This window comes from Plasmodium berghei (genome assembly GCF_900002375.2).
Source record: "Plasmodium berghei ANKA genome assembly, chromosome: 10".
Classification (NCBI taxonomy): domain Eukaryota; phylum Apicomplexa; class Aconoidasida; order Haemosporida; family Plasmodiidae; genus Plasmodium; species Plasmodium berghei.
The window spans coordinates 690873-716439 of NC_036168.2; the positions used below are offsets into that span (position 1 = coordinate 690873).

General features: G+C 20.7%; 8 protein-coding genes across 8 annotated transcripts; 3 read left to right on the plus strand and 5 right to left on the minus strand.

The window, feature by feature from the left end:
• Nucleotides 1-545: 545 nt before the first annotated feature.
• On the plus strand, nucleotides 546-1343 carry PBANKA_1016000 (heme/steroid binding domain containing protein, putative; the record flags this gene model as incomplete). Its single annotated transcript, XM_034565243.1, has 1 exon — nucleotides 546-1343. The coding sequence occupies one exon, from the start codon at nucleotides 546-548 to the stop codon at nucleotides 1341-1343; it is 798 nt and encodes a 265-aa protein (XP_034421959.1).
• Nucleotides 1344-1726: 383 nt separating this feature from the next.
• Nucleotides 1727-3474, minus strand: PBANKA_1016100 (peptide chain release factor 1, putative; the record flags this gene model as incomplete). Its single annotated transcript, XM_034565244.1, has 8 exons — nucleotides 1727-1864; nucleotides 1950-2058; nucleotides 2152-2216; nucleotides 2309-2443; nucleotides 2542-2688; nucleotides 2782-2826; nucleotides 2972-3145; nucleotides 3397-3474. The coding sequence occupies 8 exons, from the start codon at nucleotides 3472-3474 to the stop codon at nucleotides 1727-1729; spliced, it is 891 nt and encodes a 296-aa protein (XP_034421960.1).
• Nucleotides 3475-3884: 410 nt separating this feature from the next.
• On the minus strand, nucleotides 3885-10185 carry PBANKA_1016200 (protein kinase, putative; the record flags this gene model as incomplete). Its single annotated transcript, XM_034565245.1, has 5 exons — nucleotides 3885-4175; nucleotides 4255-4389; nucleotides 4471-9676; nucleotides 9796-9919; nucleotides 10107-10185. 5 exons carry the CDS (start codon nucleotides 10183-10185, stop codon nucleotides 3885-3887), a joined length of 5835 nt encoding a protein of 1944 aa, XP_034421961.1.
• Nucleotides 10186-13221: 3036 nt separating this feature from the next.
• On the plus strand, nucleotides 13222-14550 carry PBANKA_1016300 (proliferation-associated protein 2g4, putative; the record flags this gene model as incomplete). The annotated part of the gene is made up of 2 exons (XM_034565246.1): nucleotides 13222-13333; nucleotides 13529-14550. The coding sequence occupies 2 exons, from the start codon at nucleotides 13222-13224 to the stop codon at nucleotides 14548-14550; spliced, it is 1134 nt and encodes a 377-aa protein (XP_034421962.1).
• Nucleotides 14551-14888: 338 nt separating this feature from the next.
• Nucleotides 14889-16979, minus strand: PBANKA_1016400 (major facilitator superfamily domain-containing protein, putative; the record flags this gene model as incomplete). The annotated part of the gene is made up of 1 exon (XM_034565247.1): nucleotides 14889-16979. One exon carries the CDS (start codon nucleotides 16977-16979, stop codon nucleotides 14889-14891), a length of 2091 nt encoding a protein of 696 aa, XP_034421963.1.
• Nucleotides 16980-18613: 1634 nt separating this feature from the next.
• Nucleotides 18614-20395, plus strand: PBANKA_1016500 (WW domain-binding protein 11, putative; the record flags this gene model as incomplete). Its single annotated transcript, XM_034565248.1, has 1 exon — nucleotides 18614-20395. The coding sequence occupies one exon, from the start codon at nucleotides 18614-18616 to the stop codon at nucleotides 20393-20395; it is 1782 nt and encodes a 593-aa protein (XP_034421964.1).
• A 264-nt stretch (nucleotides 20396-20659) lies between these two features.
• PBANKA_1016600 (conserved Plasmodium protein, unknown function) lies at nucleotides 20660-22531 on the minus strand (the record flags this gene model as incomplete). Its single annotated transcript, XM_034565249.1, has 7 exons — nucleotides 20660-20725; nucleotides 20809-20873; nucleotides 20966-21040; nucleotides 21158-21207; nucleotides 21312-21439; nucleotides 21530-21874; nucleotides 22022-22531. 7 exons carry the CDS (start codon nucleotides 22529-22531, stop codon nucleotides 20660-20662), a joined length of 1239 nt encoding a protein of 412 aa, XP_034421965.1.
• Nucleotides 22532-24270: 1739 nt separating this feature from the next.
• On the minus strand, nucleotides 24271-25110 carry PBANKA_1016700 (leucine-rich repeat protein; the record flags this gene model as incomplete). Its single annotated transcript, XM_034565250.1, has 1 exon — nucleotides 24271-25110. One exon carries the CDS (start codon nucleotides 25108-25110, stop codon nucleotides 24271-24273), a length of 840 nt encoding a protein of 279 aa, XP_034421966.1.
• Between the last annotated feature and the right edge of the window lie 457 nt (nucleotides 25111-25567).

The window sequence follows — 25567 nt, forward strand, 5'->3', positions numbered from 1 at the left end:
ATATATATAGTGAAAATGCAAATTAAGAAATTCAAAATTTTTGGCTGAATTTTGTTCGTGCATACTTTAAAAAAAATTTGTTAATTATCTAATTTGATGTGATACTCTATGTCGTTATTTTGTAATTCTTTTTTTCCATATTTTGTATATTCGTTATTTTGCATGTTTTATATATTATTTTTTGCATATTTTTTATTCATATACTGAATATCAAATCCTAACTATACCAAAGCACCAAATTAATTATTGTTATTTATTTAAACTTTTTCCGTTTCTTTAAATAAATACACAAACATATACATGTAGAAATTGTATAATGTGTGGACTCTAAAGGAAGATGTAAAATAATGATTAATTTATTTTATATCATTGTTTTATAATAGAAATTCAAATTGTAACAATGGTAAATATGATTGATCTCTTAATATTCTTTAATTATGTTTTATTTTAGAAATTTAAACAAGCATTAGTATATCTTATCAAAACTTATGCATTTAAAAAAAAAAAAAAAAGGCAAGTTGTGTCTACTAAAATTCTATATGAAGATGAAAATCGTAGAAAATAATGAAGATGACGAGAAAGAAAAAATTAACATTTTAGAAAAATCGAAAAAAAATGAAAATAGTATAAATAATTATGAAAAACCAATAAACCAATTTATGTTAACTCAGCTCCAATGTTCCCAAATCGAGAAATTCCAAAACGATCATAAAAATGAAGAAAATGACAATGAAAATTGTAATGCATGTGGGTTTTGTGAAGACGTATGTTTATTAGAATTTTGTAAAAATTGTGAAATAAAACGAAAAGAGCTATATATTAAATATAAAAAATATGATTTAAAAATACATCAAAGTAAATTAAACCGCTCAATTATTTTGAGCGCATTAACACATAAAAATATTCTAACAAATGAATATACCAAAATGAAAGAAATTCGAGATTTAAGTAAGGCTAATGAAAATGAGCCCAAATATAAGAGCACAGAAAAGGCAGAAAATGAAAATGAAAAAAATGAAGAAAAAAAAAAAAAAAAATATTATAGTTATATAAAATATAAAAAAAATTTCACATTTTGTGAAATAAAAAGGCATTGTAGTATAGACGATTGTTGGGTTGTAGCAAACGGAAATGTATATGATGTAACAAATTTTATTGAAAACCATCCAGGGGGAATTAATTGTATATTAAATAAAGCGAGTAATGATGTAAGTATTGACTTTTCTTTTCATTCAAAATATGCTCAAACGGTTGTTTGGGAACCTTTGAAAATCGGACGTGTTATATCTTGTTCAAAAGATCTTGTCGACAAAAAAAGAACAAGCAATTGTATTTTCATGTAATATTCTTTTATTTATTTTAATATATTAAGTAATAAATAATAAAATATATCGGCATAAAATCATTTTTCTAAATATTTTATTTTTTGTGTATTTCCATTTTTTTTTTTTTTGATGACATCTCAAAGTTATATGTATATATTTATAATAAATGGCTGAAATGTTTATTTGTTTTATTTGAAATTTTTTTGTAATTCAATAAGTTTATTGGTGTTATTTCTTATTTATTCACCAACATATTTGAATCTATCCATAGAGATACAATAGCATTATTTATACTTTAGTTTTTTTGTAAATTTTTAAAATATATTTTGATGATGTTTATTCATCCACCCCCTTAAACAAATCAACTTTTAAATAAAAAAAAATTATTTTAAACAAGAAAATTATATATTAAATAAATATTCCAGCTTCCCTTTTTCAAAATACATCAAATCATACTTACGATTATTTACATGGTCAGTTATATATCCCGTGAAAAAGTTATAGGTTCTTATTCGATTACTTCTATTACAGTCTTTTGTCTACAAAAAGTCAAAACAAGTTAAACAAATTAAACAAATTAAACAAGTTAAACAAGTTAAAACAGGGCAAAACGAAATGAATTACAAATTTGATTCGCTCATTTTGAAGGAATTCTTCTTTTTCTCGATTTTGCAAATCATGTATTTTTTGCGTCAATCTTTTCATAGCTATTTTCTTGTTCAATTCTTGAGTTCTATAAAAATTCAAGAAGAAAAAATAATTGTATATATTACTTCCTAATCATTAATTAAATTTAATGTCACATTTTTATAATATTGTTTATAACCTTTCTTCATGTGATTCTGCTTGTATTCCTGTATGTGTGTGTACAATCCTTACAGCTGACTCGATCTAAAAAAGAGATAAATCATAAAAAATGAAAATATCGAAAAAAACATTTTATTTATATTTTATCAAATTTAGTTATTTCTTATGAAGCATACCTTATTAACATTTTGCCCACCAGGTTTACTTGATCTAAATGTCATTATCTTTAAGTCTTTTAAATTAATTTCATATTTATTTATATAATTTTGGATAAAAATTGCTATAGTAGCAGTAGAAGATTGTATTTTTTCCTAATATTAATTTAAAATATGTATATATAATTATTGTAAATATATGTGTATAATTTTCATGTACTTTTGTTTTATCATTTTTTTGTTTATATTTCCACCTTATTCTCATTTTTTGGAATTCTTTTAACTTGGTGGGTTCCCGATTCATTCTTAAATAAGTCATATAAGCTTATTTGAATTTCTTTCCCATCTTTATTTATTTTTACATCATTTGGGGACTTTATAATCAGCGAATTGGTAATATCCTTTCACAAAAATGGGGAAAATAATAAATGAACACTTTTTTGCCATTTTTCCGTTCTTAATTCATTCTATGTGGCTTTGTTTTTTACCTTAACACTTTTAACTTTTAATTTTTTTTTATTTGCATAACTTTGATAAATCTGGTAAATGGCGATGTGGGTGTTTGTACATATATATAATGAAATAAAAATACAATAATTGAAAAATAAAAGTGTATATATATTCTAACTGAATTTTATATTGCAATGTATTATATAAAGAAAAAAATAACAAATTTTGATTTACCTTTTTCAATTCTTTAGACCATAGTTCTGCTTCATCACCTCCAATTCCAGGACGAAATTCAATACGTATATGATTTTTATTTTTATTTAAAAAAACATTTTCATTATTTTTATTTAAAAAAACTTTTTCTAAATTGAAATTTCTTTGGGGCCTTAAGATAGCCAATTTTCTTATCTACAATAAAAAGTGGATAAAACAAATCAAAACAAATAGGAAACTTCACAAACGGGTGTAAAATCAAGGACAGTACTTTTATTGGCATATATTTGTATAAACCAAATCCATGAATAATGAACTATATAGATATTTTCAAATATATAATTGTAAATACAATAAAAATATATGTGTAATTAATATACACACAGAACTTTACATATACCTTTCTATTATTCTTTTAATTTTTTTAATAAAATTAACAAACTTACTCGATTTATATAAAAGCTAGACATCAAAAATGGAAAATCGAAAAATATAATGAAACACAATAAATATATTATACTCATAATTTATCATGTTTATTTTCATTTACTATTTTTTTTTTTTCCTAAATATAAAATATCACACCATTATTGTCATTGTTTCCATTTAATTGTGCTTTTCTTATTTTAAATTATATCTTAAATTTTTTTTAATAAAAATCAAGCCGATATGTTAAAACAAAGGAATTCACAAAACTATTTAAACAAGAATAAAATGATACTAAAAAATTGCAAAGGGTATGCAAGTACAAACCCATGCCCCTTTAAGGGGTAATGTAGGCTATTAAAAATGTAAAGAAAATATGAAAGTATACAAAGTAAAGCAAAATAAAACATACTGAATTGTACAAAACGGTTTATTTAATAAAATAGCCAAAGCATTTTTAAAATGTAAATATATAGTATACAAAAAAAAATAAAGTAAATATGCACATTTATCGTTTCGAATATAACTGCTTTATGTAATTTATTACTGATGATTCATTTTCGAAATTTTTTTTAACATTTAATCTTAAAATATTAGTATTATATATAATGCTTATGTTATTTTGCCCAGATATATTTGGAGTTATGCTTTCTGACATATTTTCACAATAATCAGAACATACAGTAGGGTTTGAATTGACTTTATGGTTTATTTGCACATGCATATTTATGTGATTATATTTTAGCAAATTTTGCTCAAACTTCAATGTCTCAATAATTGGCGATATTTTGCATTCACACTGCGAAAAAATTAAAGGAAATTGACAGAAATGGTCAGAAAGGGTGTGGAAAAGTTCTAAATGATGAACTTGCACATACCTTAATGTTATTTTGTATTAAACTATTGTACAAGGAAAAGGCATATACTAATAGTTTGTATGCTTTTGTTGTTATTACAACACTTGGGGAATGAAAATCGATAAAAAGATTTTCGTTGTTGGGATTGAAAATGTTCTAAAAAGTAAAAAAAAAATGGAAATATGTGAAATCGAATATATTTTATAATCAAAGCTTAGTAATCAAATTTTGAAATACCTTAAATATTATGGTAGATATATTATCAACAAAAATCTCAAACGATATATTATAGAATTTTTTTGTATTTATTGTATTTATATTATCAAACTCATTTGTTATTACCCCACCCAATGATAATAGTTTTTCATAATTTTCATTAAAATATAAAATGTTAAATACGAAAGAAAAGTTAAACATGTGTTTATATTTATTCATAAAAAAATCCCAAATAAAAATATGATTTGAATTTTGATTAAAATGATGAAAAAGATTATTTAAAAAAATGATATTAGTTATAAGGTAATTAATATATGATTTATTTTTATGATTCTTTAGTTCATACATTTTATTTATTTTTTGCATTTTAGATAATAATGTGTCTTTTGATAAATTATGGCTATTTCTATTATTTCGAGCCTGTACCAACGAATACATAATTTTTAATATTTTTTCATTATAATTTATATCAAGAAAATAAAATAATTTTTTAAAATTTTTAAAGGACATGTTCCCTTCTTCTAGTTTTGTATATATATAATAAACTTTGTCATTACATTCTATTGAAAACATATCTTTAATTATAATAAAAAGAAAATTTGAAAAGGACCATTTTACAATTATTTTATTTATATAACGCTCAAAATGTTGAAGAATATCAAGTACATTATATAATATAATTAATTGGTATACACAAAAGAATATGTTAATTTCTGAGCATATATCTCCACAATTTACATTATTATTTTGATAAATATTATTATTAAGATTCACATTCTTTATTTTAGCACCTTTAAAAAAAACATGATATTTGACATTCTGGTTACTTCTAATATTATTTCCATTATATACTATCATATTGGTGTATAATATACTATTTTCTCTTTTTGCTATTTTTTGTTTATTATTTTGAATAAAATAGTTTTGAAAAAAAATAAAAGAACTAATAAAATTTTTATTATTGGGAAAATTATAAAAAGTGGTTATGTGACCTTCTAATAAATATGTTGGGATATATAATAATTTATTATTTTTATCTATTAGTTCAAGTTTGTTGTTAAATCTGTTTGAAATATCATAAATTATTTTATTAGAATAATTTTCATTTTTCTTCGTTTCAGTTATAAAGGAATTACAATGAACATTCCCTTCATTTTCCTGATCAGTATCTACAAAATTTTTCTTTCCATTTTTGCTTATTCGTTTAATATCTTTTGTTTTTAAAACAACATTATTTATCGATCTATGTTCATCAAATGAATAGCTAATATATTCATTTTTTTTTTTTTTTTTTTTTTTTGATATAGAATCAAAACTATCATATATTTTTTTCTTAATTTTGTTTTTTTCACAATTATTATAAGTTATTTTATTCCCATATTTTCCTTGTTTTTTTGTATATATATATGATTTTTTTCCATTTTTTAATTCGATTTTTTTTATAATATGATCAAAATTTGGATTTTCTTTTTTTATAATACGCTGAAAAACTAATGGCTGATTATATGTGCAAAATTTTTTAGATAAAGAGTCATTAAAATATTCAAAAATATAACTATTGATAATATCATATTCATAAGCCCTTGTATTTGTGTAAATGTGTGAATTTTTATTTGTTTCAAACGCATATTTTTTACTAAATATATGATTAATCATGTTACTATTTTTATTATTACAATTGTTAGTGTTATATAATAGACTGTTTATAACATTATTGCATTCAATAGAAGAATTATTTTTCAATTTTTCCAAAAAATATTTAAATAAATCCCTTTGAATTACCATAGGTATTAAAGGAGAGTGTAAAAGTTTTTCCGCTGTTATTTTTTCTATATTTTCACCATTTCCTATAATATTCCCATTTTTGTTTTTTTCCATTTTATATGATAAATTATAACTTTTTTCAATGATTTCTTTTCCATTTGGCATGTCGATATTATTTTTATTATCAAAAATATCACCATAATTTTGAATGGAATACAAATTATCAATTAGATTTAAATTGTCTTTTAACTTGCCTTCCTTTTTGCTATCATTTTTATTGTCAATAAAATAATTTGGTTGTGATAATATATGTTTTCTTAAACTTTTAGTTTTTGAAATTCCTTTTCCTTGTCTATCCTTTTTGTAAGTATTCATATTTAAAGATAAAATTTGTGGATATTCTAGACTCCTAATTGTTTCATGATTTTCATAATTTATTGTATTAATTAAAATAAATTTTAAAACTTTGAGTGCATCATTATTTATATTTTTAATAAACTGATCTGAAAATTGCCTTTTTTCAATCATATTTTTTATATTATGAAATTTATCTTCTATTGTCTTAAAAGGTGGATGCCATAATTCATATAATATTAAACCTAGTGAAAATATATCTAACTCTTCAAAATTTGGATTTTTTTTGTTTAAAAAATTATAAAAATATTGATTATAAGAATGAATATAAAAATCGTTTTTTTCAGATTTTTCACAATCTATACTTTTTTTACTAATATTATTACTACTATCATTTAACACAGTATTTTCATTTTTTATCTTTTTCATATAATTAAAAAGTGATTCAAAACTGAAGTTATCATAGCTATATTTTCTAAATTCACAAAAAATGTTATTGAAATAATCAGGGTTTTCAATATAAGAATAGTAATAAAAATAAATATAATCGATAATATTTGATACACTGTAATTTATAATTTTTATGTGGGATCCATATTCATCATTATCTATGTACATATTCTTTGTGTTTAAATTTTTAATATATATTTTTTCCTTGTGCAAATAATTTATGGCTTCTAAAATTTGTCGAAAAATGTTCCATATAAGATATTTATTGTTTTGAAACAAGTTATTTTCAATCTCTTTTTCTAATAATTGTCCTTTACAGTATTCACATTGAACATATAAAACTTTATATATATTTTTATCTTTTTTACTTATCAGATCTTCTATATATTTTATTTTATCCAAGTTATTTATTTCTGGGTTTATATACTCACTACTACTTCCCTTTTTATTATCACCATTATTACTATTGTTATTATTAGTAGTATCTGTTTCGTTCCGTTCTCTATTTTCTCTTAAAATTAACATATTTTTATTTTGTTGTTCTTTTTTACTTTTATCTTTTATGTTTGTAGAAGAAATATTTCCACATGAACTTTTGTCATTTACTACACTCTCTATATTAATGTTCTTTTTTTCTCCACAGTTTTCCTCAGTCTTATTTGATATACATTTCTTGTGACTCGTAAATGCGTTTTCTTTTTCGCACACATCAGAAAACTCACCAACTGCTGCTAAAACAAAATCTGCCATAAAATCAATTATTTTGGGGACATTGGTTTGTTGCGTTATTTTGCCATTCAATTGAACATACTCTTTTTCTAACCATGAAATATGATATCGAAATAAATATTTATGTTGTATTTTTGATAATTTAGCTAATTCAGTAATTATTTTTTTCAAATTCATCTTTTGAACCATTTTATAGTGATTAATAATTTCTTTTAAGCGAGAAATATTTAATTTTTTTAAAATGCTATATAGCGTTTTTTCGTTTTGTCTATTAACAACACACATTTTATTTGCATAAAATTGATATTCGCTACAAAAATAATTTACACAACTGTAATCAATTATTTTATTATTTTTTTTTTTATTTTTATTATAGTTATATAAATTGTCATATCCTTTTGTGTGTATTTCGGTATATAAAATTTCAGGTGGGCCTTTTGGCTCATTTTTATTTTCATTATTGTTAAACTGGTTATTTTGAGTTTTAGTATTTCGTAAGTTTTTATTAAATAAATCATTCCTACCAACATTATAAATATTGTCAATAGTTTCAGCATTAGAATTTTCTTCCTCTTCATTACTAGCTACATTTCTTATTATGCCAAGATCATATAAAAATCCTCTAAACATTTTTTCATTTTTTTTACATTTTTTTCGTTGCTGATTTTTTTTCTGATTTTCAGTTTCGCCATTTAAGATATTAGAAAACAAATTAAAACCTCTATTACAGAATAATATGTGATTTAGATAAAATGCTAAAAATTGAATTTCATTTAAAATTGTATATGTGTGTATTATATATATGTTTGTGTCAATAATATGTTTAGCTATAAGCATGTTTTTATAATAACATATAGGTATTTTTTTAATAATATTAAAATTTTTTATATTATTATATTCACATTTTACCATTCTTTTTTTTTCGAAAATTTCAAGATCATATTTTTGAATTAATTCATCTTCTACTGTTACAATATTATTTACCTTTTCTTTATTTTTTTTTTTTTTACTAATTTTTATATTTTTATTTAGTGTGCAACTATTAATAAACGAAAATCCAGACAAGTTATTTACATCAGACATATTTATAAAATATTCATATGATCCATATAATGCATTATTTCTATTTTCATCTTGTTCTAAATAATTTTTATTATCATTATTATTATTATTATTATTATTATTATTATTATTATTATTATTATTATTATTATTATTATTATTATTATTATTATTATTATTATTATATTTATTTATAGGATATTTTTTATTAATATTATTATTTTTTATTGATTTAGTTATTTCGTCCTCATTACCTGACATGTTCATATTTTCTTTTACAATACCTGTCCTATCCCATTCATCGCTAGTCTCAAATATTTCTTCCTCATCATAATTATTGCTACCATTTTCACTGTTATTCTTATTTTCATTATTGTCAATATGGTTTTCACAACTTTTTTCTTTTTTTTCATAATTATAATTTCCTTTCTTTTTTCCTTCTTTGTCAATATCATATTCCCTATGTTTCATTTCTTCCCATAAATTTTTAAACCCATCATTATATACTTTATTTATATGCTCATTTAAAAATATGCAAACATCAAATAACATAATTCTACCATAATTTTTTGCACATATTTTTTTTATGCTTAAAATTATGAAATTTATTTCCTGTTCTCCTAATATTCTATTTATACATATATTTATGTTGGGAAATGAATACGGATATTTATTATCATAACAAAATGTTACTTTATAGTTTGGAAAATCATTATCAAAATTAAAAAATATACAAAACTTAAAGCATCTATCTGTGTCTATTTCGTCATTCATATCAATAACAACAACAGATTGCAACTCTTTACTATTTTTTAAAAAAATATCACTACTCATTAAATCTTTTGGTATGTCATATTTTTTTATATGCCTATTAAATATTATTAAAAAAAATACAATGAAACAAATAAAAAATATAAAATAGCTAGCTATAATGAAGTCATAAAATAAATAAAAAAAAAATAGCTACAGCTTTTTAATTGTACTTACCCAGGATTTTCCACATATATTGGAAAATAAATATGATTAAGTGCCACGATTTCTTCTATTTGTTCCTTGTATGATTGTTCAAATTCTTTTTCACAAATTGTATTTTTATCTTTGTTTTTTTTCTCTACAAATTGATACAAAAATTTTAATTTACATATATATATGAGTGTATTACAATATGTGTATATATACATTGGTAGAATATTATTGTAATGGATATATTATATGTATGCACAATATTAAAGCTTGTTAATAATATACAATTTAGCATATGCACTTAAAGAAATGAATTGTTCGACATTTTATAGCACCATTGTTTTTATAAGAACTTCGTGATTTTTTTTTTTTCTTCTTATTCTTTCCTTTTTCTAAAACATTCAAGTATTCCATAGTACGAATCGGAATGAACTTTAGAATGTTTTTTTTTTAAATTTATATATATATAATAAGGATATAATATTATGGAATTAATTAAATTCCACAAATTAAACAAATTTTCACAATGTGGGGTTGTCTTAATGTTATTCATATATTTTCTTTTATTATTTTTCAAAAGTCAAAATTTTTACATAAATGTGTGAATTTTATCACATAGAAATATAAATATATATTAATAGAAATATCTACTATATCTGTATAGGGTTAATAGCAAACATATATTATGCATATGTATGTAATACATATATAATAAAGGAGAAGTCTACATTCATATATTGATGAAATATTTGAAGACGATATTTAATTTTATTTTTTTTATATTGTCTTCTTTTTTTTTTTTAACATTATTTAAAAATTTTAATATTCTATATAATATATACACTTAAAAATTTTGAAAACAAAAAAAGAAAAAGCTTGTGAACTACACTTGTGTGTACAATAAAAATAATATATCATATTTTATTTTATACAGTATGTAATGCATTTTTGTGTGTTTTTATCATTTTTTATTATATTGAAATTGGTTTTCATATAAACTAAAATTTACATAAAAAAAATTCATAAATAAAATATAATTATAATCCTTATTTTTTATTAATCAATTTCCATTTATTTTTGCATATACGTATAATGTACATATAGAAATGTGTTTTTATTTGTGTAGCTTGCTATTTAATTTTGGGGGTGTTAATTCGCATTTTTTGTTTGAAAATTAATGATCTATGTAAAATAATTCAACCAAAATAAAATAATAAATTTTTGTTAAAAAGATGGGGGGGAAATATATTATACTCAATATACTTTTTTGCAGATACATTCAAAAATGTATAAATATATACATGGAACATTAAAGTATTTTTTTAATTCTTCATTTTTATTACATTATACCTTTTAATGGTGCTTTATATATGGTTTAAAAAAAATATTTTTGCATAAATATATATGTATGTAATATATAAAAATATAATATTAATCAGTAATATCCCAATAAATATATATATGTTCTTCAAGACATCGAACACTTTATTATTTTCCATATTCAAAAGGTTGTAATGCTTTTACAGCAATAAATGGGTTGCGTAAAGAAAGTGAAATATATTTAACAAGGAACTCTCTACACATACATATATATAATGGTTTAAATTAAATTTTTACATATATTTCACCAAGTTTATAGCATTTAAAAAAAAAATATACAGACAATATTTTCATTCTAAAATTATTCATTTAAATTATTTCATATATACAAATAAATAACAATATGATACTTCCTAAGAACGAACAATTCAACATATTTAATGTCATAATCATATTCATAAGTATAATAATTATTCCTATTTTTAAAGAAATATTTTTTATATTTTCTTCTTTTTTCCATATTTTAATATATTAATAAATATTTTTAACCCGGTTTATATAATAAAATAACGCTATTATAAAAATGGAGAAAATATATTTTTAATTTTTCATACATTTCAAACAACCTTATGACAATAACACATATTTTATATATATCAAATCCAATTTAGATAACATGGACAATTGTCTTTGTGTTAGAAGAATTTGTTTTTTTATCATGAGTATTATATATATATATATAGTATATATTTCCTTTTTTGATTTTTTACCACAATAAGTTGTCAGTTTTATTTAAAATTCGTTTTTTTCACAAGCTTAATTTTTGCATGTATTAAAAATCTGTAAAATGCATTAATATTTCCATTTTTTATCGTATGCTATTTAAATTAATATGCTTATTTATTTTGTTTTATTTTAAAAATTACTGCTTCATTTTGATCACTGCGATTTTACAATAATAATTTGTTTAAAAATTTTAAGTAATTTTTTCATTAATATAAACCATTTGTTAATCTGAATACCAATAATGTGTGTATAGAATATAGACCCTTGTATTAACAACATACATGTTTTATAACTATGCATAAATATGAATAATATTTAAAAGAACATGATAATTTTTTTTAACAATAGAATATATAAAATTCATATTATATTACACATATTTTTTGTAAACTAATTTTACTTTACAATTTTTTTTTTTTTCAATATATACGAATATTACTTGACCATTTTATGAGATTTTTTTAATATATATATTTATTTATTTTTAAAAATAATTAGGTTATTGTAACATATACATAAAAATTGAAATAGCGGTTGCTTAATTTATTATTATGCATAAACGATAAATATATAAATGCATATAACGCAAACAAAAAGATATATTACAAATATATAATAATGAAAAGAATTGCAAACTAAAATATATATCGCTATAGAAATGAATATTCGTATAAACTTGTGTATATTATGACATTTCCTATATTGCAGAAAAAAAAATATATATATATATATAATAAATGAATAAACAGGAATAAATAAAAATAAATGCAGTAAAACTGGAAAAACGTTAAAAGAAAAAAAAACAAAATATGCAACAAATTCAAAATAAAATGTTTGATTACCCTTCTATTGTTTAATTATTTTCAAAAAAAGTAATAAATAAAACATTCACTAAAACCCTTAAAAATCCCCTATAAAATAAAAGGAAAATTAAATTAATTTTATTATTATATTAAGTGAATATCAATATAATATAATGTAATGTACAAATATGAAATCTTATATTTTTTTCCATTGTTCCAATGCCACATTTCTATGATTATATAAAATAATGCTGCACTTGTATGTACTCCTATTTAATGATATATTTTTAATTTTTAATTTTTAATTTTTTTCAGTATAAATTACATAGAAGTTGGCTATTCGCTCCCTTTTTATAGCAGTACAAAGGCATAAAAAAATAATAATAAATAGTTTATGTTTTAAAAATTTGGTATAATATTATTTATTATATTTTATTAATCCCATTTCCATGCTATTTATTTTAAAGCATATTTTTATATTGGGTAAACAAGTTTATTTTTAATTTTGTTATTAAAAAAAAAAAAGTTATACTAAATAAACATGGAACTAACAACTCAAAATAAAACCGATGAAATTGATTTAGAAAAGTATGCCTTTTCAGGTTCAATAGCCAATTTAACTTTAAAGAAAATTATAGAAAAATGTATAGACGGTAAGTAGAAAAAAAAAATTATAATAAATTATTGTGTGGATATATTTTATGATCAAAATTAAAAAAAAATAAGTTTATTCTACACAAAAATTTTCTTTATTTTGTAAAAGACATATAATATTTGAAAAATTAAATAAAATTATACATATTCATTGTTCTATATCAAATATTTTTTTTCTCTATTTTCCCTTATAGGCGCCAAAATATATGAACTATGCGAATTTGGGGATAAATTTATGAAAGCAGAATTAGATAAAGTATTCACAAAAAAAGAAAAAGGAAATAAAATTGAAAAAGGAATTAGTTTTCCAGTAACGATTAATGTAAATGAAGTATGTAATAATTATTCACCAAGTGCTGACTGTGATGAAATAATAAAAAATGGTGATATTGTAAAAATATCGTTAGGATGCCATATAGATGGACATATAAGCATAGTTGGGCATACAATATATGTTGGTAATGAAAATGAATCAATAGAAGGATCTAAAGCTGAAATATTAAAAAATTCTCATATTTTAGCTCAATTATTTTTAAAAAGTTTAAAAGTGGGTGTATATGCAAGTGATATAACAAAAAATATTCAAAAAGCTTGTAATGATTTAAAATGTAATGTAATACCTAATTGTGTTACGTATCAAATTAAAAAATATATTTTAGAAGGTAGCAAATTTATATTATTAAAAGAAAATCCAGAAAATAAAGTTGATGATTTTCAAATTCAACCAGATGATATATATATAATTGATGTTATGGTTACAACTGGTGACGGAAAAATTAAAGAAAGTGATTATAAAACAACTATTTATAAAAGAGAAGTACAAAGAAATTACCAATTAAAAACCAATTTAGGACGATCGTTTATAAATGAAGTCAACAAAAACTATCCTATTTTTCCATTTCATTTAAAATTTTTAGACGATCAAAGGGCATCTTTAATTGGTATACCCGAAGCAATGAGGCATGATTTAATAAAACCATATACTGTATATACAGAAAAAAAAAAAGAATATGTTTCCCAATTTAAATACACCGTTATGGTTAAAGAAGATGGAGTAAAACAATTTACTGGTATTAAATGCCCACAAATTAACAAATGTAAAACTGCTAATACAATTCAAGATGAAGCTTTAAAAAATATATTAAATTCTTCGGGCGGGAAAAAAAAGAAGGATAAATTAAAAAATAGTGAAGAGGCAACAGAAACTGCAAATTAGACAATTTTAAAAAAACAAAAACAGGAATTATATATAAAAAAATATACATAATAAATAACATATAAGCATGCTTCATTTTTTTTTTTTTTTAATTACACTTTTTTAATCACTCAAATTTTATAAGTTTTATAACAATAAAATTTATTAACAAAAAAAAACGACAAAATAATATATGCTAAAATACAGCAAACTATAAAATAAATATAAAAAAGTATGTAAACATAAAAAATAAATATATAATATGGTGAATTAAAAAAAAAAAAAAATTTCTCATTTATATATTTTTAAATATACAAAAATATAATGTTAAAAAAAAAGAATATGAGAATGATATAAAATTAAATTATATTGTTGTATATTTTATCTTTTTTATATGTATATTTAAGAATATATAAAAGACCAAAAGAAATCAGCCAGGGAACACAAGTCATAATTAGCAATATATGAGATAAAATATTGACATTATGTTTATTTATAGATGGTGTTATATAATTTACTTTTCTTTTATCAATGTAATTATATTTATTTAAAAAAAAATCCAAAAGAATTGTACCTAAAATTGAGGATCCTATATTTTCAAACGCACTCATTAATGACATTACAAAAGCTGTGTGTTTTTGTTTAACAATTTCAATTAATATTGGCTTATGTGCACCGATATTTACCCACCCACTTAATATTCCCATAAATAAAGAAATGATTATAAAATATATAAAAGATTCTGGTTCTTTTGGAACAAAAAAAAACATAATAAACATTAATATAATTCTTAAAAAGTGTGTGCACATACCTATTAATTGCCTATTTATATCTTTATTTAATTTATAAATATAATCACTTATAATACCAATAAATGGAGATACTATACTTGCACATAACCAACTTACTGATATAATAAACCCACTTTTGAAATCTGAAATATTGCAATATTGAAAAAAATATATCATTAAACTTAAAACATGCTTTGGTATTCCATTTAACATTCCCATAGATATAATTATCCAAAAACTATAATTTTTTAAAACATATTTTATTTCATATAAATATGCAAATTCATATATAATTTTTTTTTTTTTTTTTTCTTTTGATATTAAACTATCATGTTCATTTTTTTGAAAAATTGAAATAGAATGATTATCATCACTTGTATTTTCGCTAATGCGATTTTTTATTGATTTATTATTTATTTCATTCTTCGATATATTAGTAATAGTTCCTTTAACCTCGTCATTGCATGGACGCACCATTTCAGTAATATTATATTCTCCAATATTTTCTAAATTTTTAATTTGCATATTCATTTTTGAACTTGTATTCCATGGTTGTTCATTTCCAGTAAGTAAAAGAACCCTTTCCTCATTAATTTCATTTTCCTTTCCATTTGAATGCTTGTTTTTTCTTTTGAAGTTTTGTTTATAATTCAGACTATCCATATCTGTCAATTTTTCAAGGGGTGCCATAAATGAGAGATTTCGATTTTGAATTGCTTCCTTTTTTAGGTTATTATTTTTAATTAACTTGAATAAAAATATTGAAACAAGGAATGGAAAAAGTAAAATAATAAAATAACAAAGACGCCACCCTTTAAATCCAAAATACAATTTATTACTTAAATTTGTATTTATAAATATTGATAGCATGTGAGATATTGATGTGAAAAAATGTAGAAAACCATATATGGTGCTTCTATTTTCACTAAATACATTATTAGTATATATTTTTTGTATTAATATATATATACATGAATTATTCATGCCCATGATAAATAAAAAAAAAAATATATACATATAATTATTAGAAATAGTAATTCCAAATATAACTATTATATAAATTATTAGTGAAATAAAAAGAACATTTAATGTATACTCATATTCACTTATAGTTATTTCATCTTGTAAAGAAAATGAATTTACATAAGATTTATTGTTATTAAATATTTTTTCATTTTCATATTTGCTTTTATTATTTTTTTCTCCTTTTTGCTTGCCTTTTTTCCCATCATTATTTAATTTTCCAATATCTTTAAATTCATTTTCATTATTAAAATTTACTTCATATTGAATTTTACCAGAATGATCATTGTTGCTTTGGTTTGGACTTTTGGCTAAATTTGCACTATTTTCATTATGTTTAAAACATAAAATTTTTTTAAAAGAAAAATCGAAAAAAATTGCAAAAAAAAAATTTGATCCAGAATATGCTAATTTATAAATGGTATTCATATAATATAAAGTTTTAACATCAATATTAAAATCCTTTTCAATTGACTTATATAATGATGGTAATGTTTGATCTAGATACTTATGTATAAATGTAAAGAATAGACATAATATAAATGTATTTATATATGTATACTGCAAGTTTGTTTTAGGGAATAAATTATTTATCATCGAGTAAAATTGTTTGGTATTATATTTTTTTTTTTCCATTTTTTTAACACATTTTTTTTATTATATATTTATGACTTGTTCATTTATTCTGTTATTAATTTATATTTGCTCTTTGTGTGATATGATTTATATCTTATTTTGTTTTCAAATTATATCTCTAATATATATATGTTGTATACTTGTCTTATATATTATTTACACATTTTTTAAATCGTCTTATTTCTTTTTTTTTTTTTCAATTATATCAATGTATAAAATATTGTACTATCCCCCAAATTATTATATTATATTGCATTCTTATAATTTTGATAAAAGTTTATCATTATTTTCAATCCTGTATACATATTCTTCGTATCATTCCATATTATCAAAATAAATCAATACATGACAAAAGTTTATTTTTAAAAAAATATTTTAACAAATGCGTGGTGTGCAAACACCTGTTTACAACAAAATATATATATCCAGAAAACTAAAAAAACGTTTTAATTTTTATGTATTAATTTAACAAAACAAATATGGTATTCTATTCAAAACTGATATTCCATGATTTGGGTATACAATTTTATATAGCCATTCAGATATTAAAATAGACGATTATTATACACACAAAAAAACGAGATAATAATATATTATAGTTGTGTATTTATAATTATATATATATATATACTCTTAAAAATGAATATACATATATATTAGTAACATATTATCACAACATTTGTGAAAAACATTAAAAATACGACTGTTTTTTATATTATTTATTACTAAAAATAACGATTAATAATTAAATACATAGTAATGTAATACAATCAAATTTAACGTTAAAAATAAAATACTTTCTTAATATTATTTTTTTTGTAATAAATTGTAATTAATAAAAACAAAAGTTATACTTATTAAAATTATTATATATTATTGGCAAATGCATATTTTATAATTTTTTTCTATTTTATTACCAATTCATCATTGCACATATACTATTTCAAAAAATAAAATTAGCATATGTTATGGTTTTTTTTATATGATATAAATTATTAATACTTTTGAACTGATAAAATAATAAAATAAAAATTCACATATATTTTTAAATATAAATATATTTTATGTAATTTATAAAGTATATAATTAAACAATATGCAAAAATATCAATTAAAAGCGAATGGGCTATTTTAATTTTTTTTTGAATTTAAACAAATTGAAGAGTATATAAACTTTAAAAATTAAAAGGTGTAATATGCATGTACTACTAAGAAAAAAATAATAATCAATATTAAAAACATTGAAAATATAACTTAAAAATTGGAAGGAATTAAATTTTCTTTTTTCATAAGACTATTTTTTTTGTTTTTTGTGCCAATTTAACGTTGATTTTTTATTTTTTTAATTTATTACCTTCTTTTAAATGAATATAATATATAGATAGACAACTATAGTTCTATATATTTTATTAGTTTTATTTCACCTCCAAAAATATATGAATAAATAAAACATTCCTATTTTTTCGCTATTTTGGAAACAGATAAAGTCATTATATTTTTTTTTGAAACGGCTAAAACCGTTATACTTATTATTTGGGGAAACATCATTAATATGTTTTTTTTTGTACTCAAATAGAGTTACCACTCTAAAATAAAACATGTACATACATATTAGGAGAATTATAAAAAACCATAATGAAGTTCAGTCAAATATCGAAGGAAGATTGGAAAAAAAATAAGATTCCAACTGATACATATCGAAAACAGCAAAAGAAGAAAGAAAGAAAAAAAAAAAAAAAAGAAAGAAATGAACAATTAGAAAAAATTATAAGTAAAAAAAACCCTTACGTAGTTAAAGAAAAATTAGATATTCTTAAAAAAAAAGAAAGCCAAGGAAAATTATTACCATTTGAAAAAAAAAAAAAAAAACAATATGAAGGATTATGGAATTTAATAAAAGAAAAAGTAAAAAATAAAAGTTATGTATATAATAATAATGGAGTAGTATATAATATAAATGATAATGAAAATAAATGTGAAGAGGAATTATCTAAAACGATATCAGATACCGATTCAAATATCAATAATGAAAATGATACAAATTCATTTGAATCATCATATTATTCACATAATGAAACAATAAAAAGTGAGAGTGATAAAGACGAAAATAATTTTTTGGATGAATTACCATCTTTACCTAACGGGTTACCAAATGAATGTATAGAAGAATATACACGGTTATATGAAAATGGATGTTTGAATTCTAACTCTATTTCTAATACAAACAATTATTATTATTATCAATTTGAAGTACCTGACAAAAATAACAATATTTCTAAAGGTTATATGCATAACCAACTACTTCATAATAATAACAGTAATGCAAATGTATATCAAGCATATTTAGTGAATTATTATTACAATTCATATGCACAACATTATAATAACTTAATTTATAACAATAATTATATGAACACACAATATACAAAAGAACCCATATCCAATTCTATAAAAAATAGTGATATAAAAAGTAATGACTTTGTTAATACATATAATAATAAAGAAAAAACAAATTTTACAAGTAATTTAGTAATTGAAAAAAATGATAAAGAAAATGACATTTTGAATATAGCCAACAATAATGATAAGCAATTAATCTTTACTGAAAATATTGAATCAAACAATGCTAAGGAATGTGATAATTATAGTGTTACAGAAGGGGAGGTAGCCAATAATATAAATCAGAAAAATAGTGAAAAAAATAATAATGGTACATACGAAGTACCTAACTTGAATGATGCGAACTATCCAAACTATTACATGAATTATTATAAAAATTTTAATATGTATATGAATAATGCATTTAACAAAATTAACAAAAGCAATAATATAAACCCTATACAAAATAATCCAAATAACTATTACTATAATTATTCTTTTAATTATAATAATGTGAACAATAATATTCCATCACCACCGGGATATAATAATATTCAAAACAGTTTTATAAATAACAATAATAATATAAATTCGGGTTTTAAAAATAATATGAACTCCAAAAATTTTCCAAATAAAGGAAAAAGACATAATAATAATTATGGTGATGCAAAAAATATTGCATATTCATCACCAAAAAAAAATAAAACAGGAAATAGTAACATTTTTTATAAAAATTCTTCAAATAATATAAATATGAATATTCATGAATCAAATGAAAATGAAAATGAAAATGAAAATAAAAATAGTGATGTACATAATTTTAATGCACCGACTAAAGAAAAAGAAAATAATATACAATACTTTGTTCCTATCAATTTAAGAGTAAAAAATAAATTAAATGATTTATGTGAAACAAAAATTAATGTAGTTGACAACAAAAATAAAAATTATGGTAAAAATGATGATAAAAATAGTGATAAAAACATTAATATAGACATGGAATATAATAAATTTATTAAGGAAGTAGATATGAATTAAAAAAAAAAAAAAAAAATTTACTTATATAATTTTATGTACTATTTATATTTTTTTATTATTGATTTTTTACACCTTTCTATTTATGTTTTGGTATATTTCGCATATATATAATTATATTTATATTTTTGTGTTTGTTTTTATGGATAATATATCTTTATGTGTCTATTGTGCCACATTTGCATATTCTTGGATATTGGATATTAAAATTTTTTGTGAAAGCATTATTTGAATATTCTTTTTCCCTTATAAAATAAATTTCCATTTTTATAATTTATTTAAAAAATATAAAAGTAGAATATTTAGTGGGAATCCTGGTAAAAAATTTGTTGACTAAAAAAACATATGTAATTATTTATTTAAATGAAATAACTATATTATATGAACACATGTATGTGGCCAAAATAAATCATTACCATATATGTACAAGCAGATATAAAGTTGATAACTATTAGTAGCATTATTATGTATTTTAATCCCCCTATAAATACACACAAAATTAAAATAAATATAAGTGGTGAGCAAATTTCATTATGTTGAAAAAATTAAAAAAGTTTTAATGAGGGGCTTTACTGATATTCCTATTTAATAGCATATATGGTATCCAAAAAAATGAAATTTTACTTATTAAGTAATTAAATGGTATTCCTTTAAAAAAATAAAAATAAATAATAATAAAAAAGACGTGGAAAAAAATACTCAAAATATTGAATATTGTTGTATTCCTTTATTTTCGACATATTTTTTATAATTATATAATAGTACCTGAAAGGGTATTAAACTCATGTAGGGAAGGATTTTTCTTAAATTCATCTCTATATTTAAAAAAAATTTTAAGGTGAAAATGTGTTAATTTAAAAATAAAAATTTTCTTTAATAGCTAGTTCATAAATAAAAAATAAACTCATATTTGTATAACCGTAACAGATCGATGATATTTTCGTCAAATATTTGTGTTATTTTAAAATTTTGTGAAAAAGAAAATGGGGAATAATTAGTAATGAAATAATACGATATTAGCCACATCGCTTTCATAAAAATTTTGAGCTAAAAAAAAAATTATCAATGGTATATTATTGCTATTCATTTTATGTAGAAATAAAACATATGTATACTCATTTTTTTTGAAAGTATTACCTTGAACTTATCTATTACTTGTTTTGCAAATATAATTAAATATATTACTATTGTAATTAGTACTTTTACTTCGTAATAATTTTCATTATATATTATATATTTAAAAAAATATAAAATATGAATATAAAACCTTAATCCAGTTCCATGATATGGATGCAAACTTATGTCGTTGTATTGATATGCACTTAAATATGGATTAGTTATATAGAAAAAGGGTAGAAATAAAAAAGAGAATAAATCTTCACCACAGTGATCATATTTAACTTTTAAAACTTTTTCGAAAAAATAAACTAAAACAAATCCTGATAGTATTACTTTCAATAATATACTAATAATGAATATTGTCTAAAAAGCGGAAACATAAAATGGTATATGATAAAAATAAATTACATTTTAAATGGAAATGAATTTCATGCATTCGTGGGTGTATACATACAACTTATTATTCCTTCGTTTTTTTTTTATCACACGATTTTCATATTTTAAACTTACCGAGCTAACACGTTTCGCATATAGACATAAAACAATGTAAATAAAAAAAAAGGTAAACAATGTTTTCGAAAAGTGCGGATCATTTATAAAAAAAATATGAAAAAAAAATTTGCAGAAATATAAAAAATTAACTAAAAAATTATCGCTAATGCTATTTTTAAAAATATGTATCAAATTAATATCATTTAAGTCAAAATTTAATATGTTTTCATAATAGCTATAATTAACAGAGAATAAGGGTTTGATAGTATTATAATTTAATGTGTGTAAAACATAGTATGAAACAATAAAAAAAGATGAAAATGTTAAGGCATAATAATTTATGTGTGTAAATATATCTTTTATTTCATATAAAAAAATTCTGGTTTTATGAAGAAAATTATTTATAATATAATATATTGGATTGCTTGTACTTATTATCATATATAAACAAATAAATACTACACTGGTTGTTATTAATGGCTCCAATAGATCTATACTAACATTATGAGAATATTTAAAATTTTCCATTTTCCCTTTTAGTTCTTAAATATCAAAATCCTTATGTTATTAAAATTTGTATTTATTATTTGTAACTCCTTTTCCAATTATAATACATTATGTGAAGTTTGTTTATATAAAATTTTTTTAAAGAAAATAAAATTATATTATTGAAAAGAGAAATAAAATTTTTATTCAAGTAATTTTATATGTACAATTGTAAATAACGAATAAACTTCATTGCGATCGATTTTAATTATTGAGACGAATGTTCCATATATGTAAGCATATCACATATTTTTTTTGATCATTAAATATGTATAATGGCAATATCAATTAGTAATAGTTATTTTATTATAACATATATTTTTTATTTTTACTAATAAATAGCTAATTAATACTAGTTCAATAGCCCTTTTCATATTTACAAACAAATACACATTACCATATCCCTATAATGCACAATGGGCTTTATGTAATATTATTTTATTCTTAAGATTTCTATCATGTTATAACATAAAAAATAATTAATTGTATGGATATATAATAGATTATTATATATTAGCAAACGTAACACACATATCAATGTGCGTAAACCTCAGAAGCACAATAAAATTTCAATAACTTTCTTCATATCCTAATCGTTCAATAAAAAAAAGAAAACAATTACCATCCTAATATTTTTCAAAAAAAAAAATACAATCTTTAATTGTTATAACTTAAAGGAAACATCAAACTGACACATGTGTGGTTTTTATCATTTTATTATAATCATGAAAAATGACGCTAATTCATAATCCTTTTATAGGGTTAAGAATTTTAAATATAAATATATGCATAAGACTCATAGATATATGTTGCTATATAATCAGAAATATATTATATGGTTTTTAATTGTCAATTATTTGTTAACTTAAAAATGCAATATGTATTTATTAGCTACATATAAAGATATTATAAGTTAAAAATGGAAAAAGAAGTTGTCATAATAAATATAGGATATGATTGGGACACTAATGTTATTTTTTATTTATTCTTTTAGTATTAAAAAAATATCAAAATTGTTTATACCATATATATTAGTACATTTTTTAAAGTAAAAGTATTTTGTTGTCATATATTACAATTTAGTGTTTTTTTAATGAAAACTCGAAATAAAATTATATGCATATGTAGAAAAAATATATAACTACATTTTATTTGTGTATTCCCTAATTTTAGTATACAGATATGATGGCTTTCACTTTTTTTTTTTTGAAAAATGGCATTATTCATAGTTATTTTTTTTTTGTTGTTTTGTTTTTATTTTATGGAATAGTAACTACATGCACACATATAAATATACACATTCACACGTACATATTCATTTTGCAACATTTTAAAAGCTAGTTAATTTTAAAAATTGCGCAATGATAATAAATAATTAATTGAAATAATGATCAGGAAACAATACGTAAGAAAAACGAATTAAAATAAAATGAAGCGAAACATATTAATATCGACATTAAAATATAAATTTCAACGTAGATTTCTTTTTCTGCTAAAAAATTGAGATAAAATATTGTGTAATTATGATTGTGCTGAAAAAAAAAGACATAAAAAGGACATATATAATTTAATGTTAAATAATATTCGAATATTTAACCTTTTGAAAATGAATAAAATACTCTGTATATTTTTTTTTTTTTGAAATAAAATAATATTATATTTGTTGTCACGCATGCATTATATGTGTACGTAAACATATGTATATTTATGTGCTAATAAATTCATTCGACTTTTGTTTTCTTAGTATCAATTTCATTGTCATTATTTTCTAAGGAATCTTGTTTTCTTTTATTGTTTTTTTCCTCTTTTGGGTCATTTTCACTATCTTTAGTTTCCCCATCAAAATCTTCTTCTTTATTTAGTTCATCAATTTCTTCTTCTTCTAAATCATCATCTAATTCATCATCTTCTTCATCTTCATTATCATTTGGAACAAATTCTTCATCTTCATCATCTTCTTCTTTAAAATCAGCTTCATAAAAATTTTTTAATGTGTTATCTTCTTCTTCATATTCTTCTTCCTCATCTTCTTCATCAGAGCTTAAAACTTCAACACCATCTTTATTATAACAATCTATTATCTTAACATTTGGTAAAACTTCAAATAATTCCTTTCGATAATTAGAATCGTCTGAAAATGGATTAAATTGTACTCCTAAACGAGTTAATTGTTTTAAATCTTTTAATGTTTCAAAATCTTTTATATTTTTAAAATGATTCCCTCCTATTTCTAATGTTTTAAGATTTGGAAATGATGTTGTAATATGTTTTAATATATCAACTGTGCTTAAATGATTGTCTGTTAATTCTAAAACAGTTAGAGATTCCATAGTTGGTATACTTCCTAAGTTTTGTATACCTGTTTGATTTAAACATAATCTTTCTAAATTTTTGAAGTTTTTTAATAATTCAATATCTTCGCTTTTTATAGTATTAAATTTCTTTCCATCTAAAATTAATTCAGTTATACTTTCATATGCATTTTCATTTTTTACTTCCTTGTTATCAGTAGTATTTTCTTTTTTCCATTTTTCGATCCTTTCGTTAATTGCCTTTTCCATTTTTAACAATATTTTAACGACTTAAAAAAAAAATGTGTTAAATTTTTATAAATATACTTAGTATTTATATATATATATATATATGTGTATATAGCTCGATTTAAATATATATATACATTCCCATTATATGGTATATCACTCTCAGTTTATGTTAGATATATATGTATGCACATGAATATGTATATACTATTTATTACTTCGATATTATATATGTATATATAAAAATTAAAAACACCTTAAAATTCTATACACATAATTCACATGTAAGAAAGTATAAACACTTATATGCTCATAATAAAGAGATATAGTATTATTGAAATTTGTTTGAGTATCTTTTTTAACTTAATTGTGTAATATATGTAATAAATTAAGAACATGTATTTGATAATAAATAAGTTAAATATATTAATATGTTGATAACAAAACGCCAATAAATAAGCTTAAATAATATTAAAAC